The following is an 18,756-nucleotide window of genomic DNA, read 5'->3' as shown; positions in this document are numbered from 1 at the left end:
AAGACCCCCCCCCCCACACACACAGAATTCTAGTTTCTCTACGTGGGCTGAGTTTTTTCTTCTAGGTCTGGACTTTGTGGTCAGCATCTCCCCATTCCCATGTGCTGTTCTGTGCTCCCCCAGCTTTGCCTCCCACACAGGCGGCAGTCAGATTCATAACCACCTTTCTTTCTTAGGTGAGAAAGTGGAAAACAAGCAAGTGCTCGTGAATAAGTCCATGCCCACCGTCACGCAGATTCCACTGGAAGGAAGCAGTGCACCCCAGCAGCCACAGTACAAAGACGTGCCCATCACGTAAGTATTGGCTGTGCCTTGACAGTGCAGAGAACGAGTCAACAGAAAAGGAAAGGTGTAGAGATGAGAGGTTCTGGGAGGGCTGGAGGACCCGAAATGTTCAATTACGGAAGGTACCAGGGAGGAGTCCCTGACTCCTTCTGTCCTGGGTTTGAGTTGTGGGAGCAGCAGGATGAAGGGCGCGTGGGGATAAAAGTCTGTGTTTGAGGACTGCGAAGGCAGGAGAAGGGGAGGTTTGGGGGTTCGTTCACTCGACGGTGATGGAATCAGGTTGTGTGTTCAAAAGATGAAAATACGCCAGTTACTCAAGGTGGCGTCACCAGTGCAGCAGACTCCAGGAGGGGTCAGCACTAGTTGCGCTGTGTGTCATCTTACCTAGATAAAGCTCTTGCCGTCTGTCAGCCTCAGTTTTTCACCTATGGAGTGACATAGTGAGGCTCGTCTAACTCCAGATTCCTTCTGAGCCATGGACTAGTGATAGCAGGCACACTGGTAGAAAGACACAATGAGAAGAATAGCTTGATATCTAACCCCGATGAACTCAGTCAACTAACTCTGTGAGAGGGGGAGTGACACCGGGGAACTGAGTTCCTGAGCCGCGGAAGGCGGTTTCACAAATCCAGGCAACATACACTGCTCTGTGCCAGCCTCATGCCACGAGGAGTCGCATCTAGCTGGCAAAGCCCTGTGCAGAACAAGTCCAGCAGTTGCCATGATCATGACAACTAATTTGAGCGCCTGGCCCCACCAGTCCCTGTGCGGGCAACCCTCTCCCCGCCTCCCAAAGCGCTGTGTCCTCTTACCAGCCTTGTTGGACAGGCGGGCAGACCAGGGGCACAGGGACGGTGAGTGCCTCGCCGAGGCCACACAGCCGCAAGTAGCAGGGCGAGGATTTGGTGTCCGAGCTGCCCTCGACCCCCACGAAAGTGCCGCGGGTGCCCTGGATTTGTCTCTAGGGTGGGAGCACAGAGAAGGTGGGTGGGTGCACTTGGGGTAACCACCCTTGCCAGGAGTCCCAAAATCAAAAGCTATTTTGAAATGACAAAGGACAAAGGCAGTTATGCAGATGGTTTTCTTCCTGTTCCTTTTTTCCTATTCCAAGCCTTTCTGTCTCTTCCTGAGTCCCTCATATCACCCACTCTTCAAGGACCTTGCTCTGGCATTTTCTTATCTATGCTCCCCTATTTCCAACTTCCCCTACGGGCTGGCAGAGGTCTTCAAATCCTCCTCACCTTGACAATGCAGCATCGCCTTGGTATTCCTTCCTAGCCAACCCCCCCCCCTTTCTTTTACCACAAAGCTCCCTGAAGAGGGACCTGTGAGCTGGCTCCTCTTTAGGTGCTCCCTGAGCCCTCTGACCCCCTCCGCCCGCCCAAGCGGCTCTCACACTGTGGCAGCTGCTGCTCTAGGAGCCTTGCGCAGAGCGGCAGATCCGTGGCTCGCGGAGCTCACTGCAAGCGAGGAGAGACAGCCCCAAAGTAGCAAGCCATCACTGGCCGGACGCCTGGGCTGCGTGGAATCTTCAAGACTAATCATGTGAATGAAGTCTTTGTCTTTTTTTTTCACCTGTACCCCTAGTACCGTACTAGCTGATGAGCAAATAGTACTGGATGGATGCATGCATCTTGTTTGATCTTTTTCGAGCATTTGAACCTCTGGCCTCACCCTTCCCCTGATTTTGTGGCACTGCTGTGGCCTGGCCCTCCGGCCAGTCTGACAGTTCATCCTCGGCTCCCTGCCTGGCTGGGCTGAGCTGACCCTGGCAAGGACTCTGCCCTTGTCTGGTGAGCTCATCCACACCAAGCACTCCAGTGCCCTCACAGGTGCACCTGGTTTCAGCTCCATACCTACTTACAGGAGACGCCTCCCAGGGGCCATCTTCACCCTCTTCCCCAGCACCGCAGCCCCAGATGGGCTCCTCCCGGACCCCTCTTCACACCCTCTCGCTCACGGCTGTGGCGGCCTGACGGCCGGCCCTCCTCCAGACTCTGTGCTCAGCTGCCTCTGGCCTCACATCTCGCCACACCTCGGTGCTTGGTGTGTAACTGCCGGAGTGAGTGCCCCCCCCCCATCCAATTATTCGTCTAGTTGCATTACTTTTGAGTAAATATAATAAGACTTGAATTAATCCAGCAAAACTCTCATTGACAGTGTTGAGTAGAACTCTCAAGACAAAGAAACAGGAACGCAAGCCATCCCCGACCTTGGCACACATCTCTAGCTCTGCTGCTGGCCCGCTGGGCCACATCCCCCGGCTCCCCAGCAGCCCGCCACCGGCTTCCCGCCAGCAGCACGGTGACTGGTGCCTCCCCCGCGCCCTGGCCGCCCCGACTGCCGGCATCTCCACACACCACCTTCCGCTCTTGCTTGGCTGGATCCTCAGCGCCTTTGGGAGAGCATCTGTTTACGCAATAGCTACACCTCTTCGGCGACTCTTAATAGTGTTCAGTGTGTGAAATGACAGGAAGGAGCAGAGTGTGCACAAATTAATCATCGGAAAGCTGGGTACACCGTAGGATTTAAGGACTTGGGGTCCAGCCTCACTGGCCTCGGCTCACGTCTCAGGTCGGCTTTGTGAGTGCTGCGCCCTGAACCAGCCCTTAGCTATGCTCCGCAGCCCTCGCCCTCGCCAACAATGAGGGGTAGCGGTTGTGAGTGATGTGTGATGTGATGAAGGTCATGTTGCCCCAGGCCTGCTTCATACTAAGTGTTCAGGAAACGTCAGCCATTTCCAACTAGGACGACAAGGGAAATGCTGACATTTGAATTTAATGTTGAAAAGTGAAAGTCACTCGTCAGAGTTCCAGCTGGGATTGTCAAGATGGTCTCTGATTGGCACGAACCACAGCATGACCTGTGGGCGACAGGTTCCTGGAGGGGAAGTTGGACAACCCCGTTTTCTCCATTTCTCTTACTACTAGGTACAAGGGGGCCACAGATTCCTATATTGAAAAAGTGATGATATCTTCCAATGCCGAAGATGCTTTTCTGATCAAAATGCTGCTGAGACAGACACGACGTCCAGAGATTGGAGACAAATTCAGTAGCCGTCACGGGCAGAAAGGTAAGTGACTTCGCTTCTCCACTCATAAGAATGAAAATATTAAAAGGGTTTTTTTTTTAAGATTTATTTATTTGTGCATACAGAACTGGGGTACAGGCCAGAGCCTCAGGGGTGGCGAGAGGCTTCACCAGAGACAGAGTGGGGAGCAGAACAGGCAGATCGACGAAGTGCACTGCTGAGGGGAGCAGCAGGCGGGTCAGGAGAGGTCTGCCGTGCCGTGTGGGTCACCTCCAGGGCAGGCGGGGATCGAACTCGTGCTGCAGTGGCTTTAGCTTCTTAGTTCTGTGCTTTAACCCGCTGCGCCACCAGGGAGGTCCCCGAAAATACTAAAGATTTTATCAACCACATGAATGAAATATTTTATAACTTTTTCCTGTTAAAATTTTTGTATATTCGAAGTTATTTCATGCTGTTCTCAAAATTGTTTATTTCTCAGATTGACCTGGTTGTCACTTAGTGACATTAAAAATGGGCCCTGTTGTTGCTCTGAACTGTTTATTTCATTCTCCTGCAACTGCTCAGTCCAATTTCTAACTTCCTGCCAGAAGACAGACTTAATAAAGCACAGGTAGCTATTTGTTTACGGAAGGCGTGTATTTACAGTACGGTAATTTTGGTTGGATCATTGTATCCTGGCATGTCAGCACCAGACACTGGAGTTACCTGCGCCTTTTAACAGGTCACCCGTCGAGGTACCCGGCTAGGTGGTGCAGAGCGGGGCTGGAACCCAGCCTGCCCGCCTCCAGCCCGCTGCGTGGCCCACTGCTCGGTGCTCCCTCTCCGAGGTCATGTTTCTCCAGCGAACCTCGTTGATGGGCCTCACCCTCCATTGCTGTTTTCTGCTTAGTTTTCATCCCTGCGTGTGGTTTAGCTCCGCGGTATATTTTCAGCTGCGTCCCTCAGCTCGTTTTCAGTAGGGCCTCTCAGTCCGCAGTGTTGTAGAGTGGCGCATTGGGCGAGGGCTTGAGTGAGGCCGCGGTCTGCCCCGTCCCTGTTTCAGGAGCAGGGAGCCAGCTGCGTCGTGCCGATGGTGCCTGGTGGTGTTCTCAGCGCCGCTTTCGCCCTAGTGAGTCTCACACAACGCCGGGGAGCAGGCACCCCTGTTGTCAGCTTTCCACTCATGAGGAAACGAGGCGCAGAGAGGTGGTTAGCTTGCCGGTGGCCCCAGTAGGCGCAGAGCTGGGTCTGGGGCCCTGGAGCCCGGTGCCGCGCCCTCCGCCGCCTCCCGCTCCTGAGTGTGGAGCGTTGGCGTGTGCTCGCGCCTGGGCAGTGAGAAGTGATAGTGTGACCACCGACCGTGGCCGTGTGACCACCGACCTTGGCCATGTTCATCCTGCTTCTTGACTTTGAGGTGCACCTCTCCCTCCTAACGACTAGCAGGGTAATGTCTTGTTTTTATTGATTGGTTTGGCAGTGGCTACTGCTCATCATTGCCGTGCTAACTTTAGCTGTTTATTTGCAAAGCGCTTATGTAAAATATTATAATTTGTTTGATCAGAAAACCCAGCCTCCGTTGTCATCCCATCAGTAAAACTGTCTCAGACTAACACTGTTTTATCAAAAGCAATTTCAGTTCAATTGACAGATGACTTTTTTAGCCTGTCAACATTTTTTATGAAAGCATTGGTTCCATCTATCACTGTTAATTTGACGTCTCTACTTCATGTATTTCCTGAGATGCTGGTTCTAATAATACCTTTTGAGTGTTTTTTAGAATACTGGGAAGTTCTAGTATTTTCCACTGCTTACCAGTGAAAGTAAAATTCTCTGTATTGACCCTCCCCTTGGTTTTTGACACTGTCTGAAATGCTTTCTTGCCAGTAACCGTTATAGCCTCTCCTCTACCTGGTCTATTGCCTCCACAAGAGCTCGCGACCTTGTTAAAAAGAGTGGCCACCAGAAGCCTTAAGTTCAGCCACCACCCAAGCGTGGCTTCATTCTGACGCAGTGTGCAGACGTTAGTGACCCAAATCCTTGTGCTCTTTGCCATCATAGTATTGTGCCAGGGGTGAAGGCTGGCATACATGGTTGTCGTGATGAGCCATCGCATTGGAATTCCACTAAAAGTCTTGAGAACAGGGACCATGTGCTTCCATCTCAGAACACCTGATAGAGCCTTTTTACAGTAGATACTTAGAAGTTGGTATGGTCAAGCACATGAATGAATTGGCAGGAGAGAGTCTTTCTTCCTGGTGGATTGATTTTATTAAGATTTTTAATCAACATGTTATATGTGAGTGTATGTACATAAATTATAGACAAAGCCCGACGTTTGAAAATTAAAATCACAGGTTCATAGCACCTGGGTACAGACCTGTATAGAAAATGTCAGTAAGTCTTTGTGCAACAGGAGTTTCTCAGACTGTTAAGTAGAGGTGATGTTTGGTCACACAAATAGTTTACAACTTGCTCTGATGCAAAACAGCAGATTTTAGAGATCTGTTCTGACTTGCGGGTGCTTTTATTTGTACATATCTGTATGAAGCTGAAAGAAGTCCTCCTGGGATTAAATGACCTTTACTTGCAGTGAAGAGTTTATCTTGCTAGTTTTCCTTTTCCAGATGGCTTTTAATCCAAGAGTAAAACCTTTTGATTAGCCTATATTCCCTTCTCTTACAGCTTCATCAGATTTATTGGAAAGATTGGGAAAAACAAACAAAAATACAGAATGTAAATTGTAACAGGGAAATGGAAAGAATGATGAGAAATCCTTAGCATAGTTTTTATTGCCTTTAAACATAGATTTTTTTTTTATCAAAATAATTGTCATGGTTTAAAAAGATCAAATAGTATGGAGATGTATGAGTGCCTGCCTTCCTTGCTGTTCTTCTTCCCAGAAGCAATCTCTCCTCAATGTACTTTCAATTTCTAAGCTATATTCTTAAACACTCTAGTGGATGAGATAAGTTGAAATGGGGGAAATAATTAAAAAGGGAGGAGAACAGGACTCGTGCAGGGAGTGGTTGAGAATTTAGATAAATGCTTGAGGAGCAGCGCCTTACTGAAAAGGTGGCATGTGAATAAAGACCTGAGAGAAGTAAGGGGGACACATTCCTGATGGAAGGGTACTGGAGATAAAAGGGGGGCCTATGGCCGGCGCTGGGCCTGTGTGGCTGCAGCAGGGTGTTGCGCACGGAGGAGGCAGTCACGAGGCCTCGCAGCCCACTCTGCACTTGAGCTTTTGCTCTGAGAGGGAGACTTTGAGGAGTCGGCGCCGTTCAGTCACGGCCTGGCTCTTTCTGGCTGCTGTGTTGAAGAGAGGCCGTGGGGCCAGCGGGAGCAGTGCCCGCTGCGGACGGGCTCTTACGGTAACGCCAGCTGGGAGTTGGCGGTGGGCGGGGAAAGCCTCGCAATAGTAAGAACTTGGTGCCGAGGGGCCAGTCAAGAACCCTCTGGGCGTCCTGATGGATGGGAGCTTTGCCAGTCCTGCGGTTCGCAGCGCTTGGGGTCTCTGTGCGCGAGCCGTCGGGCACAGGGTGAGGGCTGGGTCAGCTGCTTCCCAGAGCCGCCTCTGCGGCTCCTAGGGCTGCTCAGTCCTCCTGCGGAGACACTTCGGGTTCTTGCTTCTAGTCCTCAGCCTGCAGCGCTGTGTGACCATCTCAGAGCCGCCGACGCCGCTGCCGTCCTTTCCCTCGCGGGTTTATGGCCTAATTTTTTTTTATTTTATTATTTATTTGTGCATACAGAACTGGGGTACAGGCCAGAGGCTCAGGGATGGTGAGAGGCTTCACCAGAGACAGAGTGGGGAGCAGAACAGGCAGATCGACGAAGTACACTGCTGAGGGGAGCAGCGGGCGGGTCAGGAGAGGTCTGCCACGCCATGTGGTCACCTCCCGGGCAGGCGGGAATCGAACTCATGCGGAAGCAGCTTTAGATTCTCAGTGCTGTGTTTTTAACCCGCTGCGCCACCAGGGAGGGCCGTATGGCCTAATTTTTAACTCTCAACTCAAGAGGTTTAGGGGAGGAGGAGAGTTGATCATCGGCAATGTTTACGGGGAACCCCTATGTCTGATACTTGAGAATATTCAAGACAAAATGCTCATTTTCATCATTTGTTCCCCAAAATAGCTGAATAAAAGGTAAAAAGGATTTTGGAATACCATCCCTCCACTGGCCACTAAGAATGCCTGCTTTTAGTCCTTCCAAGAGGGAAGAGTACCTTCCACATGTCTGCAGTGCTTACCCTCAGGATTACGTCATCAGTGGGAACAGTCACCAGAGGGTGTGAATCACCTTCGTCGTCTCTCCATTCTCTGAGACTCGCCTGTCTATTTTCTGGATTATTATGATTATTATTATAAATGAGGCCTGCCATCTTGACCCTTCCCTTGACTATAAAGCCAGAGGTGTGACAATAGTAGCAAAAGTCTATTTTTTGAAGTTCTTTTCATTTATAAAGATTCAAAATAGCCCCCCCCTTTTTTTTTTTAAGGACTGGTATATATTGCCTTTAAGTACTCAGAAGACCTTGTTAGCTAACTTAAGTATATTCTAGGTTCTTGGAGGGTGAGAAGCAGGCCCTACTAATTCATTTAATCTCCCAAAGCACCTGACAGCACTTTGCACATGATGAGGCATCCACTCACTGCTTTGTGGAGTTATGCTATATCTTAAACATATAGAAATAGCAAGCCAAGAGCATCTCTCCCCAAATTAGGGTAGTTTAATCTTCCTAGTAAATACCCAGAAATGGGTTGTCTCGTTTTTTTCTGAATTGGTACTGGGAGTTCAGTCACCCAAGACTTAGCTTCCCAGTCCTAATCACTACACACGTGCACCTGTGCAGGTGTCCACCTGGGCCCCAGCGAGCACCGCCTGACAGTCCCAAAGGAATCTGGTGATACCGAAATCCCTGTGGTGTACTCACAGCCGTGTTGGGCTTCCTAGGGAGAGCAAGGGAATTCATCGCTGCTTTCCGAGGCTGCCGTTCTGCAGTGGCACCATTCTGGGGTGATGTGGAGCGGGGGGCTCTCTGAGACAGGCCATGGAGCTGGCCGCCCTGTGGGCGAATGAACAGACACGTCCCCCTTTCCTCCATGGCCACCCTCTCTGGTCAGCATTTAAAGAAAGCCTCTCTTTGAAATGGAAACCGCTTCCTAGGGCTGCTTACAGGGATGAACAAAATGATGTGTGTAAGGCAGCGAGCACAGGGCCTGGGGCCCAGCCCGCTGGCAGCAGAGGGGCGCCTCGCCATTGGGGTGGCCGTGCCTTCTCTGCAGGCAGGGAAGGAGACTTCAGAGAGCGTGTGAGGTTTGGACTGGAAGGCTGTGGGGATGGTGGGTCCTGCGAGAGAAAAGTGGGTGAGCCTCAGAGGACAGAAAACCAGCGGGATCTGTTGCCTCACATGAGGGAAGGTTGCACGAGAGAGGCCACGCGACTGGTTTCAGACCTGGGACATGGGGACACCAGTCACAAGGAGCCTGGCGTCTCACGGAGCCTGCTGTGATGGGGGATACTCACTTCTGTCACTAACTAAAACCTCCAGTTTTTGGGTTGCCACTGTGTCCCAGCACTGCTCTAGGCCTGGAAATCTGCATTCTGCCCATGGGAAACAGACTGACAGGGCCTTTGCTCCTCTAGAGTTTATATTCTCGTGGGGAGTGGAACAGGCAGGAGAGAAGTCTAAAAATGTGGCCCTGGACCTCACGAGGGTGATGACTGCCGTCTGTGAAGGATGAGGTGGGAGAGTGACTGGTTTGGAGCCCGGGGTGTGCTTTGGATTGATGATCAGGAACAACCTTCAGAGGCAGTGACATGTGAGGCAAGAACTAGAGGTGGAAAAGGAGTCAGCTGAAAAGTGTGTGAGCCCAGGGCACCGGAGATTGGAGGAGCAGAATAAAGCCTAGTCCAGCCAGGCTTATTCCTGAGGAGCAGCGTCGTGCGAGACACAGAGAGAGACAGCATTGGAGCCTGTCCCACCTGGCCTTGTGGCCCAAGGGTGGGAATTTGGGCTTTTCAATTAGAGATCATGAGAGCTGTTGGGCGGTGAGTGTGAGCTAAGGGCTGACGAGATGTGACTTACCATGTCACCCTGCGTTTCACCTGGAGAGCAGAAGTGGGGAGCAGGCCAGGAAGCAGCGGCCCAGGGAAGAGATGGTGGTGTGGGCAGCAGCAGTGGGGATGTGGAGAGAAGGCCTGGGTTCTGGGTCTACACCACAGGTAAAGTCAGCGGAACTTGCTGATGGCTCAGATGCCGGAGGAGAACAGACAGAGGTTGTGGCCAGCAGCCACGGTGCTGTACCAGGTCGGGCCGGGGCAGGGCGTGGGCCTCGGGGTTGAGATGCCAGCTAGGCGGGTGAAGAGGTTAGGTGGGCACTGGTGTAGTGAGAGAGGCTAGGACTGGGGCTAGGATTTGGGAGTTATCTGCATGCAGATGTAGAGTATTTTACCTTTTATGTGTTACCACCTTTGAAGCATTTTCATCTGTATTCCAGCCTTTCACCTTTAGAGTACTAGCTGGTATTGTTACTCCGCCCATACAGAACAGGAAATGGGGGCTCAGAGAGGTGACCAGCGTGCCGGCCACTGGTGCCACTGGAGGTCGGGGCTAGCGTCCAGGGCTTTGATCCTGAGTACGTTGCCTGTCCCGTTAAAGCCATTAAAAGTGGCTCTTTTCTCTCTGAGATCTCATTATTTCTCTGCCTCCATGACAGCCATTTCCCGAGATTTCCCCTTTGGAAATGCCCTTTTCCTGAGACTGAATCTAATGTTTCTTAATGTTTCTTTTCTTTGTCCTCTCCTTAGAGTGAGTGGTCATTTTTCAGAATTCCTGGTCTTCCCGGATAAGCAGCTCACACAGCCCTCCTCTGCCACCAGCCAGAATCAGCTCTCCCCCACGTAGTTCCAGCAATGCTGCCAAACGCTCTCATGACACATGCCCCTAGCAGAGCTGTTTGCTGCAGTCCCTTTCTTTCTAAAATCAACTCATTATAAAACATGACTTCCACGCTGTTCTTGAATATTCCTCACTCAGGCCTTTAGGGGCCTTGGTTAAAATTCAGAATCTCTAAAGAATTTGAGCAGATACAAGGAAAGTAAATTTCTGAGTCCTCAACTCTAACACTTTCTTCTGATTTCGTGGAGCTAGCTCAGAAGCCCTGGACAGTGGTGACAGGCAGGGGGTGTAGAGCATCCATGGGCTGTAGGCACGGCTGGCAGCATCTGGAGAGGCTCGTGGGGCCGACGAGGAACTGGCTCAACCCTAAAAGCCTGGGTGTTGGCAAGTAAAATGTGAGTAAGTGGAGAACAGAGTGCGCAACGCCAGCTGACGCCAGCTGCAGTTGTCATGAAATGAGCTAATTCCATGAGTTGTTGGGGGACACATGTCCCACAGTGATTCCTGCAGTGATTTGTCTCTGCTTAGTGGGCTTAGCTTTCATTTTGAAGTGGAAGATTGTTTGAAACACTCTTTTCATGTGTGGCATCACCTGCAAAGTGACACATGTGGCCTTTCCGAGGAAATGTACAGGTGTGTCGATTTAGTGTATCTGTATGCCCACCTCTTTCCTCACCATTTAGGACATTGATGTTGTTCTTGGTGTTGAGAAAGCAGCGTGGCCCTGTGGGTCGCCTGATGTTTGTCTTTTGTGGAGTTCACTTTGGCAGAGCCGACATGGGGCCTCTTTTTGTGCACACAAAACCTCTAGATTGTGTTTCTGCACCTAATACTTCTTAAAATATCTTCTCTAATGATGAGAAGAGACTCGAAAATTTCGTCTCACGGACTGTGAGGGTCTGTCCTGCGCAAGCCTGATCACTTCAAAGGTGGTGGGATAAATAGTAACTAAAGGGAGCAGATGTGAAGTAGGAAGCCAGACAGACACAGTTCTATGCAGTGTGTAAGCATGATGGAGATTGAGGGGCCTAATGAGAGGGTAAACCAAGGCAGGAGAATCTGTACTAAGTAGCTGAGAATCCACCTCAGTGCCATGTGATATGCAGCTTGAATGTCATTGAGCTCCTGGAGAAATAACAAGTGAGGAATCCAGAAAGCCGGTGGCCTTCTATGACCTCGAGAAGGACTGAGCCGAGAGAGTCAAGTGTGGAGGAGGAGAAATAACCATATTTGGTAAAGAAGAGAATTCATAGTTAACAAAAAGATGATCCCGGGGCCTCTCTGGCAACCTTGAGGTTAAGTCTCAGTGCTGCAGCCTGAGTTCTGCCAGGGAGCTGACCCACATGGCGCGGCAGACCTCTCCTGCCTTGCCCGCTGCTCGCCTCAGCAGTGTATTTCAGTAGCTCCGCCTGTTCTGCTCCCGACTCTGTCTCTAGTGAAGCTTTTCACCCTCCTACACCGCATTTTTTCTATGCACATTTAAAAAAGAAAGAAAGATGACTCTAGCCTCAGAAGCAGGCAGGAGTCCCTCACAGCACACTTTTTCACTAAGGGAATTTCAATATAGCCTTCTAATGAGAAATCCAAAGAATTTTAAAGAAGTACAGCCTTCCTTTGGGTGTTTGTGAAGCATCTCATCCATAAATGTGCAGTGAATCAGCTCTTCTAAAGAGGAGCTGATCAAGAATTGTAGAGCAGTTCATACTTCAGTAGTATGTAAAAGAATGTTTGGCCCGCCTGTTTATAAAAGAAGGAAAGTTTTGTTGAGTTGTGATTAAAAGTCAGTTGGGGAGGAGTGTTCATGGCCAGAAGTGTTGATCTCTTTTCCAGGTCTTCTAAGCACCTTCCAGAGAAGCTGTGACAATAGAGGCACAGTGATGTTCCCTGGAGGAAGTAGAGTAGAAAGTGCATCTGGAATGTTCCTGATGTTTCCTCTTCATATTCTTTCTTGATCAGTTTAATAGAGCTAAAGATAGGAGGACACACTCATATGTAATGCTGGCCAGTGTGGTATTTGGAGCTAGACTTTTTATTAGAATAAAAAGTAACTCTTATAAGCCTCTTGAACTCTGGGATACGGTTCTATGTGAAAAGAACTCGTCGTAGGCAAATAATTTTATCTTGAACCCTGCTTTCTCTGGTAGTGCATTTATGAGAAGGATGGGCAAATTTACTTCTTGAGGTTTTTTCCCCCCAATTCCTTCACAGAAATTATTTGTCAGCCTAAGGATTTCTTCAAGTTAAGTTTTGTTTTAGTGCTCTGGCAAGCCAAATTATTATATTTCCAGATTTCCTCTTAACTTTTGCGGCCATCCACAATGAGGGAGGAAAAAGTGGGCTCCTTTGATGTGGGAGAAAAAAAAGCAATATATCACTTCCCTGAAAGAACATTTCTCAGTCTCTCATGTGAAAAAGGATTAGCACCTCCAACAAAGGTCCTGTAGATCACAGAATCAGGCAGCAATACCAAACAGTGTTCCTAAGGAGAGGAAAACTGTATTTGAGCAAGTGTGTTTGTCCTGGCAAACAGAAGCTTTTTAATAACTGCAAATCTGAGTTAATGGCATACACTCCTTCGTGTCTCCCTCTAAATCCTCAGACAGCTAGTTTAAATGGAGGGAAGTCAACTTTTGTTTTAAAACAGAAGTGAAGTTTTATCAAAATGCAGTTTTTTCTTGAACAGTCCAGGTAGCGCTTTGGTGCTCAAAGAGTTTTGTGGATGCAACTGTATGAGAGGCCCATCTTTTCGTTCAACAGAAGTTCCCTAATAAGGTCACTTGCTAGCACTTTGCATTAATAAAAACAGGCCAACAACCTGCGGAATTTTAAAGATTTTGAGTGAATGTTTATTAGAAGCGAGCCTTCCCCCAACTTCGCGGCACTTTAAAGAGTCCTTACACACTAGTTATATATAAAGAGACTGTAGGAAGTTAGAAAAAGTTGATTCTCCAGTGGCAGAAAAGCCAAAGAAAAGTGTAGTTAAAACAGGTGTGGTTAAAGCCTTTGCTATTTCCAGATTTTTTCATTTGTTACTCTTTTTCTGTGTTATGTTTTACAAAATTAAAAGACTTAGAAGACTGATGTAAAATAATAATGATAACAAGTTGTACTCATGTAGCACTTGAGACCATCTAAAATCCGCTCGCCTAGTCCGAAGCTTCAAAGTCTGGATGTCTTTGGCGACCTACTTTGCTTGATCCTGCTTGAATGAAAGATTCTAAGTGGGAGGGGAGAAGGGGGGACCATGGAGCTAACAGCATGAGCCCCAAGATAAGGTATATGATGCCAAATGATCCTTGAGAGTTTGGGTTCAAAAAGAAATCCTGGCAGCTCTTACTCTAATGTTAGAAATCAAGGTGATTTTGTTTACATAAACACCTCATATCAGAAGATTTTTTTTTTTTAATTTACGCTTTTAAGATCAAATTTGAGTCTTTGGTAACTAGCCAGTAACCCTCTGACCTTTCAGTAAATATCCAACTACAGCTTTGAAAATAGGGTATTTAGTGTTTTATGGCCCAGAATAAAAATCTCCAACCCTGTTTCCAAATAGTGTAGCCTCCACACATTTTATTAAGCTCTTGACACATTCAGCCGTGTGTATTTTGTAAAGTTCCTATGGTTATTGTTTTACAATAGCTGCTTCCAGAAGCATTGTAAGGGTTTCAATTAATCAGCCCTTTGTGTGCTTCAGACTATGCAAATCTATCCCATCAAACCATTCAGCTGCTCATGGGAAAGCCGTGTAAAAACTGCATTGTCTTCTAGCGCCTCTTCTCATTAGAGTGATGTTTTAATAAGCAAGCTAATCAAGTTTCCTTATGCATCATTTATCTGTTAACATGTAAGGAAGAGCCGAATTAAAATTATGTCAACCGGGATATGGCAAGTGATGTGATAGATCTGGAAGTGATTCAACGGGAGAACAAAGCTAATATGATTCAACAGTTTTTGTCTCCTACCTCCACCCCTTGGGATCATTTAAGGTGGTGGTGTGAAAAATAAAGGTTAATTCAGAAACTGGAAGGGGAAAGGAAGAAAGCAGTACCCATACCTGTGTTAGGCTTCGCGTTTGGATTTTGAGATTTATATTTCTGAGTATCCAGGGACTTACCGAGATGAGTTCATTCAAAGCCAAACACCTCATAAAGCAAACAGTCAAACTGGAAAGCGTCTCCCGCTCCTTTGGCCCTAAATTTACCACGATGTTCACCAGCAGTAAACTAGAAATCCACCGTCAGGTCCTGGGACGTTAAGTTCTTCGGAGACGCTGCCTGGTAATGTCAAATGACCTCAGTAGCCCAGCAGAGTGGGCCGTTCTAAGGCCGGGCAGCCGGAAGAGTGAGAGCCACTGCAGCTACGCCTGTTCATTAAGTTGGTCTCCTTTGCTTTGCTAGTTTGCTTCCTGCTGAGAGTAATTAGGTTTCTTAGATAATCATAATTCCTTGTATTTAGATGCTACCCTTTCTCTGTGGACCATGAAGTACCTCTCACGCTTTCGCTCATCTGTTCTTCTAACACAATTTCCTCCTGAGATAAGTGCTAATTATTCCCATTACCAAGAACAAACAATCAAGGCTCACCAGACGACAGTGCTTTCTCCTGAGGCAAAGCACTGAGTCACACAGCAGAGTCAAATTAAGGTCCAGCCCCTGAGGCCTTGCTATCCTGCCTCATGTGGGTCTGAGGGTCCCTTCACGCTGGCACCCCACTTCCCATTCAGGAACCTTGTTAATCACAGGCGCCAGGGAGTGCTCTGGCCTTTACTGAACACCACCCTCTCTTGCACTGTGACTGGCAGAAAGAAATCACAGTATCGTTTCACCCTTGGCTTCGTTAGCACAGGATGTTAAACCCTGCAGAGTGAACAACCCTGCCCCCACAGTTAAGTGCCTGAACAAAGTCAAGGCCGTCTACATAGGTTGCATGGCGGCATTTCAGCAGAACATACTACCTGATCCGTGGTGCCTCACTGAGAGCACCAGAACATAGCGAGCTCACTTGTGTAAGAGTTGTCAGTACTCGGGCTAGCCTGCACAGGACACCCCTCAAGTGGAGTTGTGTCCCCGAGTCTCTCCGTATCCCCACCTCATCACAGTGCTTGCCATGCAGCTTGTGCTGTGGTTGAGAAATGTTTCCTCACTCGGAAAAGGATGAGTAGCAATACAGTCAGCCTCAGAGTGGTAAATTAGTCCAAGAGTGGCCATGCAGAGAAGGCAAAGTGCTCAAAGTGAAGCAGCATGATGTTGAAACAGCCTGGCTGTCAACAGATGCAAAGCCTTTGCTAGTCAGTTCTCAATACACTGAAGTCCCATCAAAAACAGCTCTCGAATCAAAGATGTTACAGATGTCTCCTATGATGTGGCTCCTTGCTTGCTTGCCTTGATAAGGCACCAGAATGCTTCTGTTTTCATTGCCTCTCGAATTCTTATTTTTTTGGGTCTTTTGCATTGAGGTAGATCCATTATACCAAAACGAATTTTTCAAAAAGACCAAAAGTGACTTCACCAAGTCAGTTGCTGTTTGTCATTAGCAGGACTGTCTAAGAAAACGAAATGTTTCATCAGGTTAGCTGAACTTTTTCTCCGTAGGGCTATTCTTAAAATGATTTATCTGTTGTGGAAGGCCACAGAGATAGCAAGAACAAATTGGTGTAGAGCCTCCAGGTGGGGGTGGCGCACAGAAGTGAGACAGTGGTCCCCAGACTTGCCTTCGTGAGTGTGCTGACACCAGACCTCTGGTTTCTTTGGACTTCCTTTGCCTTTACCATTTGAAATCAAGATTGAATGTGAGGGAATGACATCTTATGGACTACTACTGTGTCCACGGCATAGCCTTTATCTGCAGGACTCTGACCGGCTGAGAGCTGGTTTTTCCGTATTACCTGTCTTCACTTGTTCTGAGTCCTGTAGTTCCCTTGTTGGCGGATGGGTGGTCGCCCTGAGTGCATGAAGTGTCCCTGGGCCTGTGGAACTGGTGTATTTGCATTGCACTGCCAGGAGGCTGTGCTGTATACAATGGGGTTGAGGCAGCAGCATGAGCCAGAGGCTGAAATTTTATTTTAAAATCTGAAATGCTGTGTAAGCATTTAAGGTGTGAATCAGTAATTGTTTCACAACAGCTTCCATTAGATATGGCTTATTTGTAGTCCATCCTCCTTTCAAGGGTCCAGGGGAGTGTCAACACACTGAAGCATACTGCATATCATTTACATTTTTAAACCAGTCTTCAAGGAAAGCGGCTGTAACTTTTAAGAATTTAAACTACTGGGTGAAATTGTTGTGCCTTTGTCCTTTGGGGGAAACACCGGTTTACTTTTTCATTTGCAAATAAGGACAGAAACCTTCCTGCTGTAATGAAGGAGTTGAAGCCCTCTGAAGCAGAGAAACACCTTTTTAAAACAAGAAAAGTCTGCTCAAAGATTGAGAACTCTCTTCTCCCCACTAATGAATGCAGAAAAATCCGAACTGTTAAAAATCATCCGTCTCATTTGAGATTTGAGATCATCAAATTCTGTCTAAATATTTTGTTTTAACTTCTAAGCTCATTATGGTGTCTTTGTGTTAACTTGTATTAAAATCTGTCAGCTATGACTGGTCTCATAAGCACAGTCAGCGGACCAGAATAAGTTAATTATTTACTTGTGTCACTAGTGCTCTTCATCTAATGAAATGCACAGCTGTGTTAGATCTGCAGCGGGCTGTGTAGCCTCCATTGTCCCGCGAGTCAGCAGAGGGTAGAAGCCGCAATGATGGAGAGCCCTCAGTTCTTTCTGCTGTTCTGGCTTTCTGTGTCGATTTCATGGATCTTTTATCATTCACTTTCACACAAAACAAACAACACAGGGCTGTCTGCTATGGGAACCATCTTGGCATATAAAAGGGTTTTCAGAGCCCGAAGTAATTTTAAGTTAGCTAAGATTTAATTTTTGGCTTACAGGTGCCCTTGCTTCAGATGTGACCACAGCAGTTCCTGTGCCGGAATGGGGGGAAACATGCAAAAGTCACCCATAAAAATGCTTAAACTCGGAACTCGGGCAGAAAAGGGCTGATAGCAAAATAACTTCCCCCAAAGGGATCTTGATAGTAAATATTAATCAGATTTCATGGGGAGTTCTTAGCAATTCAGATTCCAGGGGCTTTCATTTCAATAATAAAAAAGTTAAATTTGCTTGATTAAAGTTATGGACTAAAGCTGAACGTGCAAAATGCAAATCATCTCTCCCCTCCTGCTCCCCCTGCGCCAGGATGCCAGCCTTTCCTGGTGGTTCTGTAAGTCCTGCTCCCCGCTCCGCCTGCTCTTGTTGGGGGTGGACAGGAGCATCCCCCTCCCACTGCTGCTGAAAGCCCCCGTTTGTTTTTAAGGGATGTAGCCAAACCTTCCCGGCTCCTCGGCTCCTCGACAGCCAGAGTCCCAGTCTCACCCGAGCCAGTCCAGGACCGTCTTCTTTAGAAACTGGCTTTTTTTTTTTTTTTTTGGCTTTTTACTTTTTTGGTTTTGGTTTGTTTTTTTTAAAAAAAAAAACAATATAATAGTGTATTTTTACATCACTCTGTGCATTTATCCATCTCAGTTGTAATCCCCGTGGGCTTCCCCTCACCAGATCATCCATGTGCCATGAAACTGGCATTTTTAACATTTTATTCACCACAGAGCAGTGCTGGTGTGGGTGCGCCTGATTTACAAGTTGAGCTCTTTCCAAGTAGATTTCCCAGTGGCTCTACTGCCTTGTTAGATAATTTCAGTGTGGACAAGATAGACTTTTGGAGGGAAGAAAAAAGGGGTTGTACACATTGCTTGGTTTAAATTCAACTACATGGTTGATTTTGAAATAAAGTGATGAATGATTGTTTCTGTTCCTCCCATAAGAATACATGCGTTCTTTATAATAAAATGTTGTTTCTCTTGTGTTATAAAAAGAGAACTCAGCTCCATAAACCTGATCATGTTTTGGCAGCCACTAGAAATCGGAGTATCAGTAAGCAATGAGAAATAGGCAAAGGGCTTTCTTTCTCTTTAGACTTCAGTCTTGGCACCATCACAGAAATTTTAATTTTAAGGTACCTTGGGTATTTAAGTAGAAATCAAACAAGAACGAAGAATTTCTTTGAGAAAAGTTGCTTTTTCAATAGGTACAGATAGTGCATGGCTTTTTACACCATGAGGAAGGAATTTTATCACGAAATATAAAGACTTTTTCCCTTAGTCCAGTGCCATTTATAAACTAGTCTTCTAATTCTAAATTCTGAAGCTGTGGTTGACAATTAAACTCTCTCCCTCCTCCTCCTCCTAAGAAAAAGAAATAAGAGGAATTAAAAACTGTTTCAGCATCAAATTCCCCTGGAAGTTAGAATAGGCACAAGGTGGTAATAAATGCAGTTAATTTATGGGACTGTCAGCAGCATGCAGAGTCGGTAGGTTTTTGTTTTATTGTTTTCATTCTTAGATTCCCATTTCTAATCCTAACCTTTTTCTCCAAGAATGACTTGGCATTGAAATCTCTTGCACAACTTCTACATCTTCAGTCAGAGATCACTTTTCTATTGTGTTATAAGCTATGGGA

The 18,756-nt window shown here is 47.4% G+C and overlaps 1 protein-coding gene across 2 annotated transcripts in view; it reads left to right on the top strand.

Annotated features, from left to right (window-relative positions):
• POLR3B (polymerase (RNA) III (DNA directed) polypeptide B) overlaps nucleotides 1-18,756 on the top strand; it is a 94,115-nt gene that overhangs the window by 58,984 nt on the left and 16,375 nt on the right. For both annotated transcript variants that reach the window (XM_004675725.2, XM_012720515.1), the window contains 2 exons: nucleotides 177-294; nucleotides 3,216-3,358. In XM_004675725.2, coding sequence (XP_004675782.1) covers nucleotides 177-294; nucleotides 3,216-3,358 — 261 coding nt within the window. The remainder of the gene's footprint in view (nucleotides 1-176; nucleotides 295-3,215; nucleotides 3,359-18,756) is intronic.

Source organism: Condylura cristata, unplaced genomic scaffold (assembly GCF_000260355.1).
Source record: "Condylura cristata isolate star-nosed mole 26May11 unplaced genomic scaffold, ConCri1.0 scaffold00004, whole genome shotgun sequence".
NCBI lineage: Eukaryota > Metazoa > Chordata > Mammalia > Eulipotyphla > Talpidae > Condylura > Condylura cristata.
Note: the sequence above shows the minus strand (reverse complement) of the source record. Positions and strands in the feature narration are given on the sequence as shown.